This window comes from Limanda limanda, chromosome 14 (assembly GCF_963576545.1).
Source record: "Limanda limanda chromosome 14, fLimLim1.1, whole genome shotgun sequence".
NCBI classification, from domain to species: Eukaryota; Metazoa; Chordata; class Actinopteri; order Pleuronectiformes; family Pleuronectidae; genus Limanda; species Limanda limanda.
In genome coordinates this window covers 20,760,366-20,776,595 of record NC_083649.1, presented here as the reverse complement: position 1 = coordinate 20,776,595, position 16,230 = coordinate 20,760,366, and the positions used below count along the sequence as shown (strand labels likewise).

Here is a 16,230-nt window from a genome sequence, read left to right as displayed (position 1 = left end):
ATTTCTTATTTACTAGAGCTTAAACGATGAGTGGATTAGTCCATTAGTTGATCAATACATATTTTTTTTTTAATTGATTATTTACACTGGTGACCTGTCCAGGGTGAACTTGCCACTTGCTCAGTATCCACTTTGATTGGCTCCAGCTCCCCCCTACAGCCCTCAACATATAAATGGTATAGGTTAATAGATGACTAGATAATTGATTATTTGTTAAAATACTTCCTGAAATTAAATGCCATAAATTAAGTTTTGCAGCTTCTGAGTTGAAGGGATCGACTATTATTTGATGGTAAATTGAAGATCTTTGGGTTGTGAAATATTGGTCAGATAAATCAAGTTATCTGCCATCATCACCTGGAGCTTTAGGCACTGCGACATCACATCAATGATTGATTTATTAATTATTTAAAATTAAATTAACACCTCTGTCACAGCCTTGTAATATGGTGTTTAGTATATTGATGATTTATCTTCCAATATCTATTATTTTAATCATATAGTGATACTTTCTTAATATTATGTCTACATTAATAATAACTCTCCACAGATAAATCTAAAAAGCTAATACTTTAAAGTGTAGACACTTTGACATGTTACTTTCCCCAGTTATGGAGAATTTGTGATGTATTTCCAAATCATAACATTGTTTCTGTGTTTTTCAGCTTCCCTGTTATAAAGTACTCATTTATCTTGTGGTTTTCCTTTTTCAGTGCAGTGCAAGTTTAATTCTGTATTTCAAAGTTCCGTTTTTAAGCCCAGGTCTCACTTTTTCCCACACTAAGCAGTTAACACAGGCCCCTGCTATCTCTCGCCCCCTCTGCCCCACAGTCCCTCCTACAGTGCAGTGTGGAGGGGGGGTTGCCGTGCTCTGTAGAGACCCCAATTAGCAAGACTAGCAGGCCCCGCTGAAGGTCACTCCCCAAGCTTTGGTGTGAAAGAAAAAGAGGAGGGCTGGGCCGGTCAGGGGCAGCTCAGAGACTGATGGGGCTGCGACTCTCAGTCGGGCCCAGGAGTTCTCACACAATAACCACACTTTCTTAACAGCAACAGCAGTTTGCATATTCCACATTTTTGCATTGCACAGTGTTGGCAAAAAAGTTGCTCAGGATTTTGTTTAAAGGTCAAGTGTTCTCGGCAGACTGTCATAGTATATTGTGACCATATCACAAGAGGGATCCATTTGTCATTAGCTCCAAAGTCCCCTACTTCATCAGCCCGTGTCTGGTGACGGCTATCTCGGCCTGATTGATAGCTCTGTCCTTATTGAAGGAACGGGGGTCGATTGCAAAAAATTTGCTGCTGGATGCATTAATGCAGTGTTCAATGGCATAGACCTTTGAGCATGCCTCATCAGTCTTGAATCATTGGACGGCCGCAGGAGATCTGTATGAGCGGGCATGATGCAAGAAAGTGAGGCAGAGAGAGAGAGGGCGATAGGAAAAAGGGTTTTTATCAGTTGGGCTAACTCTATTACTCATATGACTCTATCTCGCTGCGACAGACAAGACGAAGAGATTGAATATTTTGATTTAGGCTTTATGTATTCAGCACTATCCACTCCACACACACACTCGGTTACTATGAATATTTTGTTAAAGATTAATTTTCTGCGTCGCCTTATCAGTTCAGATCTGCAGAACCCAGTGCAGAATTCAGTCAGGCCTAAACCTCAGTTATGTTTGTATATTATAGATGTTAGAAAAGATATACATCCACATTGTATAAACATGAATAAATGAAATACATGTTCTATGCAACGTTGTTACTATGATTGTTCAATCCAGTTATTTGCACTGAGACAAAATATTGAGTTAAAATATGATTACAATCATTATTTAAATTAGTTTAAAACTGGCATGAATCTTTTGTTTAAATTTGGAAGAATAAGATGACGTCACCATTGGATGCTACTTTTTGGTACTGATTTTTGATACCAAAAGTATAGATGTTTGTTGGAGTGAAATTCTGAACTGATTTAAAATCCATCTAAACTTGCTTTTAAAACTGGCACCAGAGGCTTTTAACTTGTGGGTGTCCAACTGCATTGACATCTCAAAATATCAGAGCCCTTTTATTAATGATGAAAACTAAACTGCTGATTTTGTAATGTGATAATCATTAGATAGTTCTGTGACATTTGGCCTTTTTGCTTTGGTATAGGTCCTGTTGTGATTGCTTTTGTTTATTAAACCAGTACCTGTGTAGGCGTAAAAAAATTCTGGTGCCATGACAACACCAGTGCACACCAACAGTGTGTGTAGGCTGACAGTCAGACAGGCAGACAGACGGAGGGCCCTGCGAGCCTGGCAGGGCCAGATGTTCCCATGCAGGCACGGACGTGAGATGTTTGCTACGCCAGGGCCTGTGTTTGCCTGCCTCTCCACAGAGTCACAGGCTGGCTGCCCGTTGCCCTGAGCCTGTGTCTGCTGGGGGAAAGAGCCGGGGGTGCAGACTTAATCACATATACACAGGAGATGAAGAAGAGACAGCAAATGTCTTATGTGTCGCCAGAAGCCAAAGGAACAAATCTCACACAGGCCTGTCCAGTGGAGAAGGATCTCTTTTATTCCTCGGCTGGTCTGTAGGTGCGAAGGAGACTCGTTTGGTCTCGCTGGAGGCCAGGCTGAATGTCAGAGCTGCCACGAAGGCGGCTGACCTTACCAACCTTCCACAGGCCCGGGATGGAGACAGATCAGCTTTTATTGAACACATTCACAGCAGGGTTTGGAGTCAGTATGAAGGGTTTGTTTTGGACTTGCTGCACGTCTCTATGCAGCACAAAATTCTCACCAGTTCTGTGCATCACATCCAGACATGTATCGTAATCCAATCTTACTAAGTGAACCAACTTAGTTGAAGTTGAATCTCAGTGAGACCTTTTTCTTTGCCGTGCATGTCACCGGACCTTTTATAAACCAACATAAGAAATAATAAGGTAATAGAATTAAAGATGATACTGTGTTTCACAAAATATATATTTGGCTGCCAGTGTTAATAAATTATAGAGTGGCCCTAAGTATTGAAGTTATTAATTGTATTTTAACAGATGTATATAGCTAAAGGACTTAACTTCATTACGGCACAAAACATTTAATTGTGTCTAAACCAACACTATGCAACATGTGAGCAGTATGGCAACATAAAATAAGTAGACTAACAGTAAATAAAGTAGCGTCTTTAGTACAGAATAATAAAAGGTTGAAATGTTTGAGTTCTCCTGCAGAGTTGGACCAGGCATGAGTCTAATTAAGCCTTTTTCTTTATGTGTGTGGGAATGTATTGGTGTATATATACAGCTCGTATGGAAGAGAGGGCAGTTAGTATAATGGCACAGTGGATAAATCTCTCACAGCAGGCCAATGCTGTGCAACACTGGAAGCTGTTTTTTGTACGTTAAGCCCTTTTAGGATGATTTGCGAGAGTCAGCAGTTGCACAGTTCTGCCGAGCAGAGCATCCACCCCACCCCACACCCACCCTCCCTTTTAAACAGGCCAGCCACACGCGCAAACAGGCCAGGTTAATGGTAGGTCACTGATATGAGTCTGGTTGGGACAAATATACGGAGAGACAAATCTTTTTTTTTTCTCTTTGTTTAACACAGAATATATGTCAATAAGAAGGTAATGGAAGTGGAGGCAATTTTTCCTGCAAGGTATTATTACTGGTGTATGTAGCTTGTGTAGTTTCCTATGCATATATATGTATATAAATATGTATGTGAGTGTGTGCGAGAGAGAGGAGAGGTGGGGAAACAGCTGCACTGATTTGATTTTGTTTGCTGAGTACTCGGAGCAGAAATGTAAGCTGTGGGAACACCTGGAGAGAGGGGAAAATGGGAGAAGAAGTGGTGGTGGTGTCATCTCTGCTATTGGCTCTGTACCAAGCATAGATGCAAACACACACACACACACACACACACGCACACACACACACACACACCCTTCTGTGTGTGAGGGTAGCCTGGGATCCCAATCAGCAGCACTTAACAAAGCTTTCCTCTTTCTCCCTTTAATTGCAGGCTCAATTTGTCACTGGGGTGTCCAATTTCTGATAAGCGCTTTGACTGAGAGAGGCGAGGTGGGTGTGGGGGAAGAACACAAAATGGATGCACCTGCTAACAAATGAAATCAAACCACTCCATCTTCATTTCCCCTTTTTATGCCAGCTGGAACAATGCTGCTGCGCTTTAGCTCTCAGCACATTGAGTTATTCCCCACTAACCAGGCAGACGGCCTGGCTGACTTACAGTCAAATGATTAGAGAGAGCTCAGAAATCTACTTTTTAAAGTTTTAAAGTCTTAAAGGCACAGTTCACCAAAAAAAATCCATCGCATTATCTACTCACCACTATGCTGATGGAGGGGTGGGTAAAGCATTTGAGTTTACAAAACACTTCTGGAGTCTCAAGGTAACCACCTATTCAGATGTAATAAAACAGCAGAAAAAAACACAACATGCCTCCATACTGCTCGTGTGGTGTCATCCGGGGGTTGCAGGCCCCAACATTCATACTGATTACACAATAATTAGTTAAATAATTGCATTTCGCGGAATGTATAGATCGAATAAAATGTGCACGGCTCTAAAGAGCAGGTAATGTTGTTCAGAAGTCATTTTCAGTACATATATTTTTGTACATTGAATATCTTTGCTCAATATAAGCTCATCTGTTAGTTCAGGTTTGACCACACCTTTTTGTGATTTTTATACCCGAGCTTTCACACAGCCAGCTGCCTTGAGTCTGGTGGAGTGTTTTATGCACATTCAGACACACACATAGTTTGCAGTATTAGTTTAGTATCTGTCTGTGTATCTGTGTTGGTCTAGTGCCATTCTAGTCCTGTATCAAACCCCAGAGTCTGGTATTTGACACAGTATTATGTGACTCAGCACATTGTTGTCTGGTGTGATATGGGGGATATGTGACTATAACACAGAGGTGGTGGCACCATTGAGGAGATGAAAGCAGCAGCGTTGCTCTCATATGTATGAGTGCCGTTTCTGTGGTAGCTCGAGTTTCTCCAGAAGATAAAGAGTCTTTTCTCTGGTGCTTACCTGCATTCCTGTGCTTCTCAAGAGTTTATCTGCTGTTGTCATCAAAAGCACCAGGCTTGTGTAGTGTGGGTATAGAGGGTTGGCAATGTTGTTCCTCTGGTCCAAACTGGTGGGTTGACTAATGGTCAGCCACCTCAGTCCAGGCTGATATAGCTCTACCAGTTTGTGCAGATATTCATGGTCCCCACTGGTTGGAAGTTAATTTGAAAGTTTTCTTACGTTATCCAGTAAGTATTTCAAAATGTAATGGATAGATAGGCACAGTATTGATGGCATCCATATGATGTATTCAGATTATTTGGGGGATCCCCAGACTTTTTATGTAGCATGAGGTTTACATTGTTGGTTTGATGGATTGCCATACAAAGTTAAAAAATTGTTTACCTCAGGATGAACTGTAACAACTTTGTTGATCCCTTAGTGGATCCCTGCAAATGTTAGCATTTTAACACTAAACACACTGAGCTTAAGTGGTGAGCACCGTGACCTGCATGTTAGCTTGATGATGTCAGTGTTTATTTGTGCTATAGCGTCACTAGCATGGCTGTGTCCCCTTGACATTTGCTTATACTATCAGCCTTTTTTTTTACCTGCAGTGTTAGTAAGAACAGGTACAGCCTCCAATCAATGTCTTGGATGATTTCATGTGCTAATGGTTAGTTAGTTTGAGATTGTGAGTAAATCCAATCCAGTCTCTAGAGCTCTTCTCTGGGATCTTTGCTCTTTCCTTTCACGTCATGTCAGATCTTTTTTCTGTCTCTGTCAAGTGGTTCAGGAGTGTCACATGTGAGATGAGGCTGTTTTTTTCCTCACTGAGCCATGCCCAGCGTCTGGCTGCACTCTGGATGCATTTTCAGCAGATAAATAAATAACTGCGCTGGCCTCACTTTGGATCCCCTCTGTTTTGGCAGGCCATCCAGCCTGCATTTTCTATCAGGTGTAAACATGTCTGTCAAACGGCACAACCAGGGGCCCCGGCATTTTGGCATTCATGAGGCCATGCCGTGCGGTGCTGCCAGCACTTTCTGTCTGCCCGCCTGACCTTGGCCAGGCTTTACATGACTGAGCACACTTAGTTCTACCTTACACATTTGTAGGGCTCTTTGGGAAGCCCAGTGGGCTTAAGTGGCTGTTAGTGAAACTGACCCCGAGTTGAAGAATGGCCCTTGGCTCGCTGTCCTCAAAGCGCTGATGTGGTGGACGGGTAATGAGCATGACAAAGCTCTGGCAGAGATAGCCAGGCCTGGCCAGGACACTCACTTCCTGATATCTTCTCATCCTCTCATCTCGCCACCATTACTGTCATCTTCTCCACTGTGAGCAGCCATGGACTTCATCCAAGAGGGCGGGCCACTGGCCTCCAAACTGCTGATGTGAAGACAAGAGAGGGGGAATGAGGTCAGTCTGATAAAAAGAGGCCTCATACCTTCAAAGGGAGCTTCCTTCTCTTAGTTTCATGGTACACATCTGCTCTAAGAGCCTGTGTTCGCACTGTTTAGGGAACATTCTGAATCTTTGCAAAGATTTATCCAACCCAGCTGTGGACTATGCATTATTCTTGGGGCATGACATCTCTCTTCACTCTATATCCACCATGTCACCTGAGGGAACTGTCTCTTTTTTATCTGTTAGTTACTGAGTGTTCATACAGCCTCACAGTTCTTTTGCAAACCGCTCTCTCCCTCAAAGGGAGAGTAGTTTCAAGTAGCTGTCTCCCTCTCTCCCACATTTCTGCTGCAGGTTCCTTGTTTGACAGTTTTATCCCTGACATACTCTGTCTGGCAACTTGGAAACCACTATTTTACAGACTTATCATGGCCATCTCCCCCTCTATCGCCCTTTCTCTTCATGTGTAAGATAACACTCCGGGCTGACGATCTCTGCTGACTGGAAAAGCAAACGGCCTGTCCCAAACGCCTCGGGATGTGCTGGAATCATCAGGATCCATTGTGTGAGCCTGTGAACCAGCCTGTCATAGCTTAACGTGCTCGTGTCCCTCTGCTCGCAGCAGAAAATCCTTTTCTACCTCTGCAGTTCATAAAGCCTGATGGACTAATGAAAGCCATACCAAAGTGTTATTTCTTTCGAACATGCTCAAGAGCCAAGGCTTTTTTCCCCTTTCTTTTGACAGAATGCCTTGGCTTGGTATTCAAGGGTAAAAAGCTGTTCTCTTCTTCCTGCTCCTTTCCTTTCTTTACCTCCTATTCAGAGACTGTGCTTGCATGAAAAGTAATTTCACTCTATGTCCCTGAGAGAATCAACACAGTGAAGTTGCATTGAATTTTCACTGCAACATTTTTTCTTGGCTCTATTTCAGACCCATAACCTGGGGGTAAACATGCAATTAAAATAACAGCAGCCTGCTTTCTCTTCTCCTCTCTCCTCTTCCTCAGCCGTTAGCACAAGCCATGTACAACATGGTGACTTGGTTCTCCTAATTGCTTTTGCTTTTAATTGGTATAGAAAAGGCTCAATATTCAGACAACATGCAAAACATACTTTCTTACCTTGTTTTATTTTTCCTTTATAGTTTGTCTCATCTAATATTGTTGTACCCGCGTCCTTCTAATGAGCATATTTTTTGTGCACAATTCTTGCTTTTTCACATGTATTACCGCCGCTGGATATTTTAATAGATGATTTCCTATGCAGTCAGCCTGATGCTATTCCCAAATTTCTCACAAATGCAGATCATAGCTGACGAAGTACACATGGAACAAAAGATGCTGCACAGTCAGTTGGTCTAATTTCCTAAATAGCTTCTATCAATCCTCTTCCTTATTCTCTTTTTTTGCACACATTCAGATGGCTATTTCTCTCCTTCATCACAATGAAAAGAAGATATAGGTCGTCTTTTATGGGAGCAATTTGACACATGACACAAGCCATGTGCATCACTTCCTCTAGTGCTGCTTTGTCCGCCCGCCTTTATTTGTCTATAATGAAAGCCCACACAGTTATTCGCACACTTTTATTGCGGCTCTATCGGTAGCTGGTGGAGACTTGCCGAGTCACGGGGGCCCCCTAATACTCTGAGAACCCCGTGGTGTCTGTCTGCATGGGGCTGATAGTGTGAGACGCCTGGCTAAACTCCACCAGGCCAATCCCTGCTTCACAAGCCTGCCCAGCTGGCTCGGCCGGCCTGCCACAGACTCAACTTTGTTTCCACTCAGGACAGGAGGGGCTATGTCTCCATAACACAAAGGCTACTAAGCCACTGGGGGTAGACACCTACATGGAAGGATGGATGGATGGGGGGGTCAAGCCCATGTCCAGACCAGGCAAAACCCCCCTGCCTGGTGGTCAGAGGGTAATGGAACTCGGCAGAAGCCAGCAGCTGTAGTGTGCACAATCTCTGTCTGGGCCTGTACACTCTGTCAGGTGAAGTCCTCCTGCGCCTGATACAAATAGTGTAATGGGTTGCAAAAAATCCTGTGTGGGGGTGTTTGCCTTTTGTAGAAAGTGCCAGTGTTTGGCGTGTGATGTGTATTTGAAGTTGCCGTGGCAGTGGTGCTGATGAGCAAGTCGGTAGATGTCAGGCCTCTGTCTGTCGGGCTTCATCTCCTCCTGCTCACCGCTGTAAAGCAGAGTTTCATCTGGGGCATTACCATAGGCTGACCTTTGCCGCTGCACTCCCCACTGCACAGTTTTCTGACATTCAGGGCCGCTGTCGGGGAGGCAGGAAGGGGGGGGGGGGGCTGATGTCCTGTTGGCTGTTTTTTGCCTGTAGTGTGGTGATGTGTGTGTTCTTATAACAAATGAACTGACAGTTTATGCTGGTGTTTTTTTTTTCCGTTTTTTCCCCCACCACATAATTTCATTCTCCTGCCTCTGTTTTCCTTTTGAAACCCATAGCAAAGACACTGTTGTATTTGATATTTAACTTTCCTCCGTCCCAAACCTGCTTGTTGTCAAAGAGATGGCTGTTATCTTTCTGCGAAATCCTGGCAACCTGATAAATGAGAGAGGGGTGGAAATCTTGCCTGCTGACATCAAGGCGCTATGTACCTAAAATCCTTCCAAGGCCGAGGGAAAAGAATAACATATCAGGCCAATTAAAGTTAATGCATGGTGACAAGCTGAATCGAGGGCAGGGATTGCTGCCATATGGCGGTCCAGGCTGTAAATCAGAAAGCAGGGGAGAGGGAGGAGGATGAGAGGAGTGGGAGGCTGGGCAACAGGAAAGGGTGATGCAGCATCAACAGCACAAAACACCCCCCCAAAATCCTCAGATCTGTCTCAAGACTGCAGCGCCACCACCCACCTGCCTCCCCCTCTTCCTCTCTAGCCCTTCCTCCTGCTGCCATGCCCCTGCAGCACCCCAAGGTGCAACCCCCTCAGGTATCTGTATAGAACTGGCAGCTTCATTAAGGCTTGTTTTTCCCCCCCTCCTCTCACAGGGAGGATTTAAATGAGCTGTCATCCTGACCTTTTTGAGCTCCTGCTTTTTAAAGCAGGTTCAGGCACCCCACCACCCCAAACCTGCCACCCGTCTCTCTTTCTTTCCACCTTTCTCTCTCTCTTTGTCACTCTTTCCTCCACTTTTCTCCTCTCCCTGCAGGGGGGAAAGACACTTTTAAGCCATCACCCTGCGGCAGACAGGCATGCCAAGGTTGTTTTGTGGGTAATTGCCTCTCTCATAGACACTGTTTGTCTGTGCACACTTGCCGCCCTCTTCTTATGCCACACAGCAAAAGGGGAGGGTGCGGACTCTGTAGACTTAATTTGCTTCCTGTCTGTTCTTCAGTGCTGATTAAGCAAGCATCTGTGGTGTTTTGAATACAGCAGTAAGCCAAGTGGAGCATGGCTTACGTTTTCTCCCTCTCTATTACATCAGGTTATTGCACAGTAGTGGCAGGCATTTATTGGAGCTGTAATCCTTTTTATTCATTTATTTTTTTCCACATCCTGAGCTAGATCCATTGTGTGATGTCCCCAAAATAAAGGCCTCTTTGAGGCCTAGAGGACTGCAGTATCGATCAGAGCCCCACCAACGTGTCAGCTCCAGGCATCTTGAGTGTGTTCTTTTCAAGTGTACAGGAGTCATTAATTTCCTCCGCCATGGTCTGGTAGAGACGGAGAGGTAAAGTGCAGGTAGCAGGGCCCAGCTAGCTGACTAACATGTGGGGAAAGTAAGCGGAAGGACTGAGTCTATTTGAAGCTGTGGGCCCCTGAGGCCCAGTCTGCCCGTTTTACTTCAGCTGTTTGATGTTTAATTGAAGTTGTTATTGGCATCAAATGTCACCTTACCTGATGCTCCAGGTGTGAATCAGTTTCTAATTGAAAGGTAACTGTGTCTCCCTCAGCCCTGCGCCTCCGGGGATCGGCCTCAGAGTTCTATTAGTCTGGACCCGGCCGCTGTATCACTACCCACCATGTGCTGCCTCACAGTGATGTCTGACTACTGAAACCCCCCATCTCTCTCTGTCTCTTTTTTCCTCTCTCTGCAGTGTGAGGAGAAGTGTATGTCCCATGTTGCATTAGTGTCCGTGTGAAATGCTGGCCTGTCTGCCGGTGCCAGGTGATCTCCCCCTCCAGCTTCTCCCCCACACGCAGATGAACACTGGACTTCAGAAATGTAAGTACTGATCTCGACACAAACACACAACGCATAGTCTTTTAACTAATACCACCATCCCACACAATAAACCAAGCTGTTACAATCCTGCTGCCGCCCCACGTCAAATCCCAATGCCAGCCCTGGCCCGGTTCTCCTCTACAGTTATGTTTTAAAACCAGAAAGGGAGAGAGAACATTTTCATGCTCCAGGTCCGTATATCTGTCTTCAAGGAAAATAAGGATGAATTGCGCCATTAATTTGCTGATGAACAGCGAACTAGCTCCCTCCCTCCCTCCCTTATCGCCCTTAAAGATCTGTCTGCCACAAGAGTGTGGTCCTGTGTGCCTGCTACAACACTATCACAACACTCAAGTGTCAGATCTGAGCTTCTCAGTTACTTTTCACCATCACGAAGAGTCAGACTTGCAGACAGATTGCGGCTGAGTTGGGTTTTGCCCTGATGATCTTGTAACGTGAGTGAGTTTTAAGATGCAATCTGCTGCCCTGGTTTAACAGCAGACCAGTCAGCGCTGGCTCAGTTAATTCAATGTGTTTATATTTTACAACTCAGCTCCTGAGAAACTCTGCCTCTTTAGGGTGTAAGGGGGCAGAAGGACAAGTGAGAGTTAGAGTCAGCAATCAATAGTGAGAGCTAAGACTAATTGGCTTTGGAGGACATTAATGAATGACAAGTTGATTAATGGGAATGATAACTAAGTCAGTTTTGCTGCCTTTGTGTTCTACCTGTTCAGCCTAAACCCATTTAAACTGACATTTCATTGTTTTTAGTGTGAAAATGATCATTTATTCCTTTTTAAATATATTCAAAAATAAATTCATGTAAATTAATGTATTCCTACATTTTTGTAATGATGGGTTCATATGTATACAATGATACTTGCTCAAAAACATACTTTTTATATTGTACCAGCAACATTATGGCTCATCCAAATGCTCATCTTTATACGTTCTATCATAAAAGATATCTACGTCTTATTTTCCTCCTGCTTCTTTCTCTCTGAGCAGAAACTCCATTTTTGCAGCACTTTTTTTGTAAACTGCTCCAGCTCATCAAGACTGTAATTTCAGAATCACAGTAATCAGCCAACCCCCAGGAGATCAGTGAGTGTGAGGGAGTCTGTTAAGTGCCAGCGTCTGTTGCTTCACTCAGGCAGGCTTGTGACATGGTGCAGCCATCAGACTGGATCTCTGCTCTTCCTTTATGTTACAGACTAAGAAGACACATCAGACCACAAAGTGCAACTGGAGCTCAATTTGTTGTTCTGCCCAGCTCTGTAATCTATTTCGGTGATGGAGTGTGTGCTTCCCAGTGCACGGCTGTTCCTAGAAGTGTAATTTCAATCTGTCTTTTTTTCCTCATTATTCTTTCATAATGCTTTCCCTTTTCATCTGCTCTTCAAAGTACTGTGACCAGACACGATGTTCCATCAAAAGCCACAGATCTGTGTTTTATTTAGATTAAATCATGTTCATTCAGACTAAATCATTTCTATCAGAGTATCTCAGTACAGACTCTCAGGTTGCTGCCCCTGCTGCCTTGCTATCCAGCCCCAGTAGATCACCTCTGCATGTCTGCAGGTTGAGCAGCTGTCATGTTTTGAGGCATTAGTTCCCTCTGCGCCGCCACGCAGCCAGAACCAGGCTTCAACCCTCGAGTAAAACTGCTGTATAGCTACTAGCTGTCCACGGGACTCATTGTCTCTCAAGTGCCTCGTCATTTACCCATCACGGGAAAAAAATAATCCCACCGTTTAAATCCATAAGAGATGTGCTTGACTGCATTTAGGTGAAATTCATAGACTAGTTTTCACATGAAATCTTCAGTCAAAGCTCTCTGCAGCCTAGTTATGCTGGAGAGTTTACATAATGAGCCTTTGCATAGCACAGTCATTTAAAGTTACGGGCTCGCAGGTTGCTGTCAGTGGCAAGGCCGGAGCAGCTGCTCTAGTTATCATCAGGGAGTGACTGCGAAAAGACGTGGCAGTGAAAGGGAAAGGCCGTAAGAGGAGCTGAGCAGGTATGCTGAAAGAGACAGTGGGTCAGCAAGAAAACGGCTCATCCTCCAGGCAGGATGACTCGAGTACCAGGAAGTGGCCCTTAGTCCTCAGTTCTTAGAGGCAGAACAAACAGTGAGTACAGCTGGACCACTTGGCTGGTTTTCACATCTCAGTCCCTTCTGAGATCAAAGGAAAAAACATCTTTTCTCTCTCGCCTCATATATTTTCAAAGGTCCTTGCTACGCTGGGCCGCTCTGTTCAAAAGTCTGCCAAAAAAAAAAGGGGAAAGTGAGGAGGTTTGTTCATGAAAGAAACCAAAATTCACATGTCTAATTTGACACTGAAGCTTCAGACCTAATTTCCTGCTCTTATGTGAAAATTGCAGTTTACAGCAGCATGAGCCCGTGGCCCCCCGCTGCTTAAATATTGTTCAATGAAAGCAGTAGTTTGAATAAAAGAAACGCTAATTAGTGCCTGCTGACTTTGCACTTGTGTTCTAGCTATCTAGCTAGCAGCGAGGTAATTAACACAAGGCCAGGCTAGCCTCTTTCCCCCCCATTCCCTACCCTGGGAACGTTCTTAGCTGTGAGATCTGAGAGATGATATCCTTGTAGCCACCAGCAGCCACCTACAAACTTCACTCATATCCTCATTAACCCTTCCCTGATGCGTTAAGCTCTTCAGCTAATCTAGGTTTCAGGTTAAGGTTGAAATGCTAATAAGCTACACTCGCTTAACAGAACATGTAACAGCTGCCAGGACTCAGGAACAGATGTAAACAGCAAGAGGTTGATTTTTATCCACTCTCAGGGAGAAACTACTCTATTTACCAATTTCATTACACAATTTACAGCAGCTCTGTTCTTTCTGATTTGCTTTTTCAGCCCTGAAAAAATGTCAGCTTTGTTAACAATGTATAATCCCTTTTCCAATTTAATGGTTTGGTCAGTCTCCAGACATAGACATTGCTTCCGTAGCTATTCGCTTGAGTCTCACAACTTCAGTATAAAACTCATTATAGAAACGCCAGTGGCAGAGAAATAACACTGTTTCTAGTTGCATGCCTGCTGCTGTTTTTCATGCTTTATTTAAGTGAAAGCTATTCTCTCTAACTTAAAAATGGCGCACAGAGTGTAATTTCTCTAAATGACAGCATAGGGCTAAACACACACCTATGCAGCAGCACATGTTATAACAAAAAACAGACAGAGAGCCCACATCACTCCAATTTCAAAATCTCTCCACTGGCTGCCTGTCTCTCAGAATTAATTTTGAAATTCCTTAACTAGGTTTTAAATCACAGAATGGCTTTGCCCTGTTTGGTTAAATATCTGCCTGATTAGTCCCTGAGGTCCTCTGACTCAAACCTTTTGATCGTTTCTAAAATAAAAGACGCGGAGAAGCTGCCTTTTTTAATTACACCACAAAACTTCTATTGACAGTTTTAAAAGAAACATCTTTTTAAAGAAGCCCTCTCCTGACGTGTTTTTTACCTGTTTTATTTATCATAGTCGTACAGTTTTATTAAATATTTTAGCTCATGTCTGTTTGATCCTTTCCAATTTTAGCTTTACATATTATTTAGATTCAATTTAAATGTTCTTGTTATTATATTACCATATATAATATTGCTTTAATGGAAAACTGTTCATGTTGCATCGTGTGCATCAATTGTGCTATGCAAATAAAGTTTACTATTATTTATATTCATTTGTTATTCACTTAACATGTTATATTAAAGGTTAGGGTATTTTCAGACATACTGAGGTAAATCTATCATGTGAACAGTTGGTGAAGATATGAAATTATTCAATTCTGACCCCAATTTAGAAACCTTTCCAGAAATTACAAGTTACTCTTCTCTGTTACTATATATTGCTGTTTATACATTATTTTGCATGGTTGTATTAATTATCCTAATGTACCTCTTTCTAACAGTATGTAGCCTGATGTCTCCAACTAGCTCATCTGACACAAAGTAAAGCCTGACAGATGATGTTACGTATAAAGTTAATGTGTTCTTTAACATTCATTCATGCTCTTCAGACTGGTTTCATCTGGAAGATCTCAATACAATGAAACGATAAAAGATGTTTTATTCATTGCAACAGCTGATATTACTCTCTTCCCACCTACTCAGATCCTTTTCTTGAGCTACACTGACATGAGGTTTTGACAACAGCAGCACAGCCTCTGCCAGAATCTTACAAGCTCTAAATATACGTATCTTGAATACTGATGGCAAACAAGCTGCATTTATCAAAGTGACGTTTTATTGCTAATATGGGATGTTTTGTGTGGTAAGTATAACCTGCTGATGCCCTGAAAAGTAGCTTTGTATTTATTTTTGCCTGCGTCTGTGTCGCTGTGTGGAGCATCATTTCCAACAAGGTCATTAATCATCACCTGTGTGTGACAGGTGAGGTCCATCCTCAGCACGTCTGGGTGCTTGTGTCTAACTGTTCATTTATCTGTATCTGCTTACCCTGGCATTTATTCAGCGACAGACATTAGGCCCCAGCGATGGCGGGTGTCGAGCTCCCGCCCCTTGGCCCAGACCCCAGCATTAATGAGGCTGCCATCATCGGGCTGAACTTAGTCACAGCAGCCCTCTGTGCCGCCCCATACCGGCCCAGCACATCGCTGCCTATTGTTTTCCTGTTCACAAATAAAGCAGGAATTAATTAGCCAGTTGGCACAACTCTCAGTGCCACTGTGTCAGTGCTCACAGCTCCGTCCCTCATCCCACAAGCCTCCCCCTTCTGTGAGACTGGGCATAACGGCCACGGCCGCATGAAACCGCAGCCCTTTGCCAGCAATTCAGACATTTCAAGTTGCTGCTCACTCAACAACAAAGAGAAGTAGCTGTAATGTCAACATCCATTTTACCCAAACAAAAAATGCCTCTAATCAAAACAAAAATTGAATGTAGCTCAATAACAAGTGATCGCTTGTGTCTGTCAAAGCTGTGGTGAAAGTAGGTCAGATTAGAAGTGCTAAGGTGATCAGGACAGTGAGATGAAGCAAAGCAGGGAGACAAGCCTGTCATTCGGGGGTGGCCGTGGCAAAGAGGGTAAAGCGGGTCAGCCACTAGCCAGAGGGCCATTAGCTCGATCCCAGTCTCCCCATTCCGTGTGCCAGTGTCCTTGGGCAATATACTGACCCCCAACTTGATGTGATGTGTGATAGAGGAAGTGCTGCACATATAGATGCACTGAATGAAAATGAGTGTGAATGGATGAATAGCAAAACCGTACTATTAAGCACTTTGAGTGGAAAGACTAGAACATTTCTAAACAAATACGCCATTTACTGCCATTTATTGGGATACTGACATAACTGACATTTATGGGGATAGTTAAATGAGTGGTAGCAAGCAGTAAGCACACGTCATGTTAAAACCTCTAGACTCAGACTGAAAATAGGTACATTATGTACATGACACTGACACATTAGCTCTTTTAAGCAGGCTCCTGAATGATACACACCCTTGCCTTCACACATGCACAAACACATAATCATGTTCGCATTGTCAGGTTGACATAGTTAAATTTAACCACGGTGCTTAGCAGGTATAACAAATGTCTGTGAGC

General features: G+C 43.5%; 1 protein-coding gene across 1 annotated transcript in view; it reads left to right on the top strand.

Annotated features, from left to right (window-relative positions):
* Positions 1-16,230, top strand: part of fam222ba (family with sequence similarity 222 member Ba) — a 29,220-nt gene that overhangs the window by 8,697 nt on the left and 4,293 nt on the right. The window contains exon 2 of the mRNA XM_061086408.1: positions 10,510-10,637. Within this exon, the coding sequence (XP_060942391.1) occupies positions 10,556-10,637 (82 nt within the window). The 5' untranslated portion in view covers positions 10,510-10,555. The remainder of the gene's footprint in view (positions 1-10,509; positions 10,638-16,230) is intronic.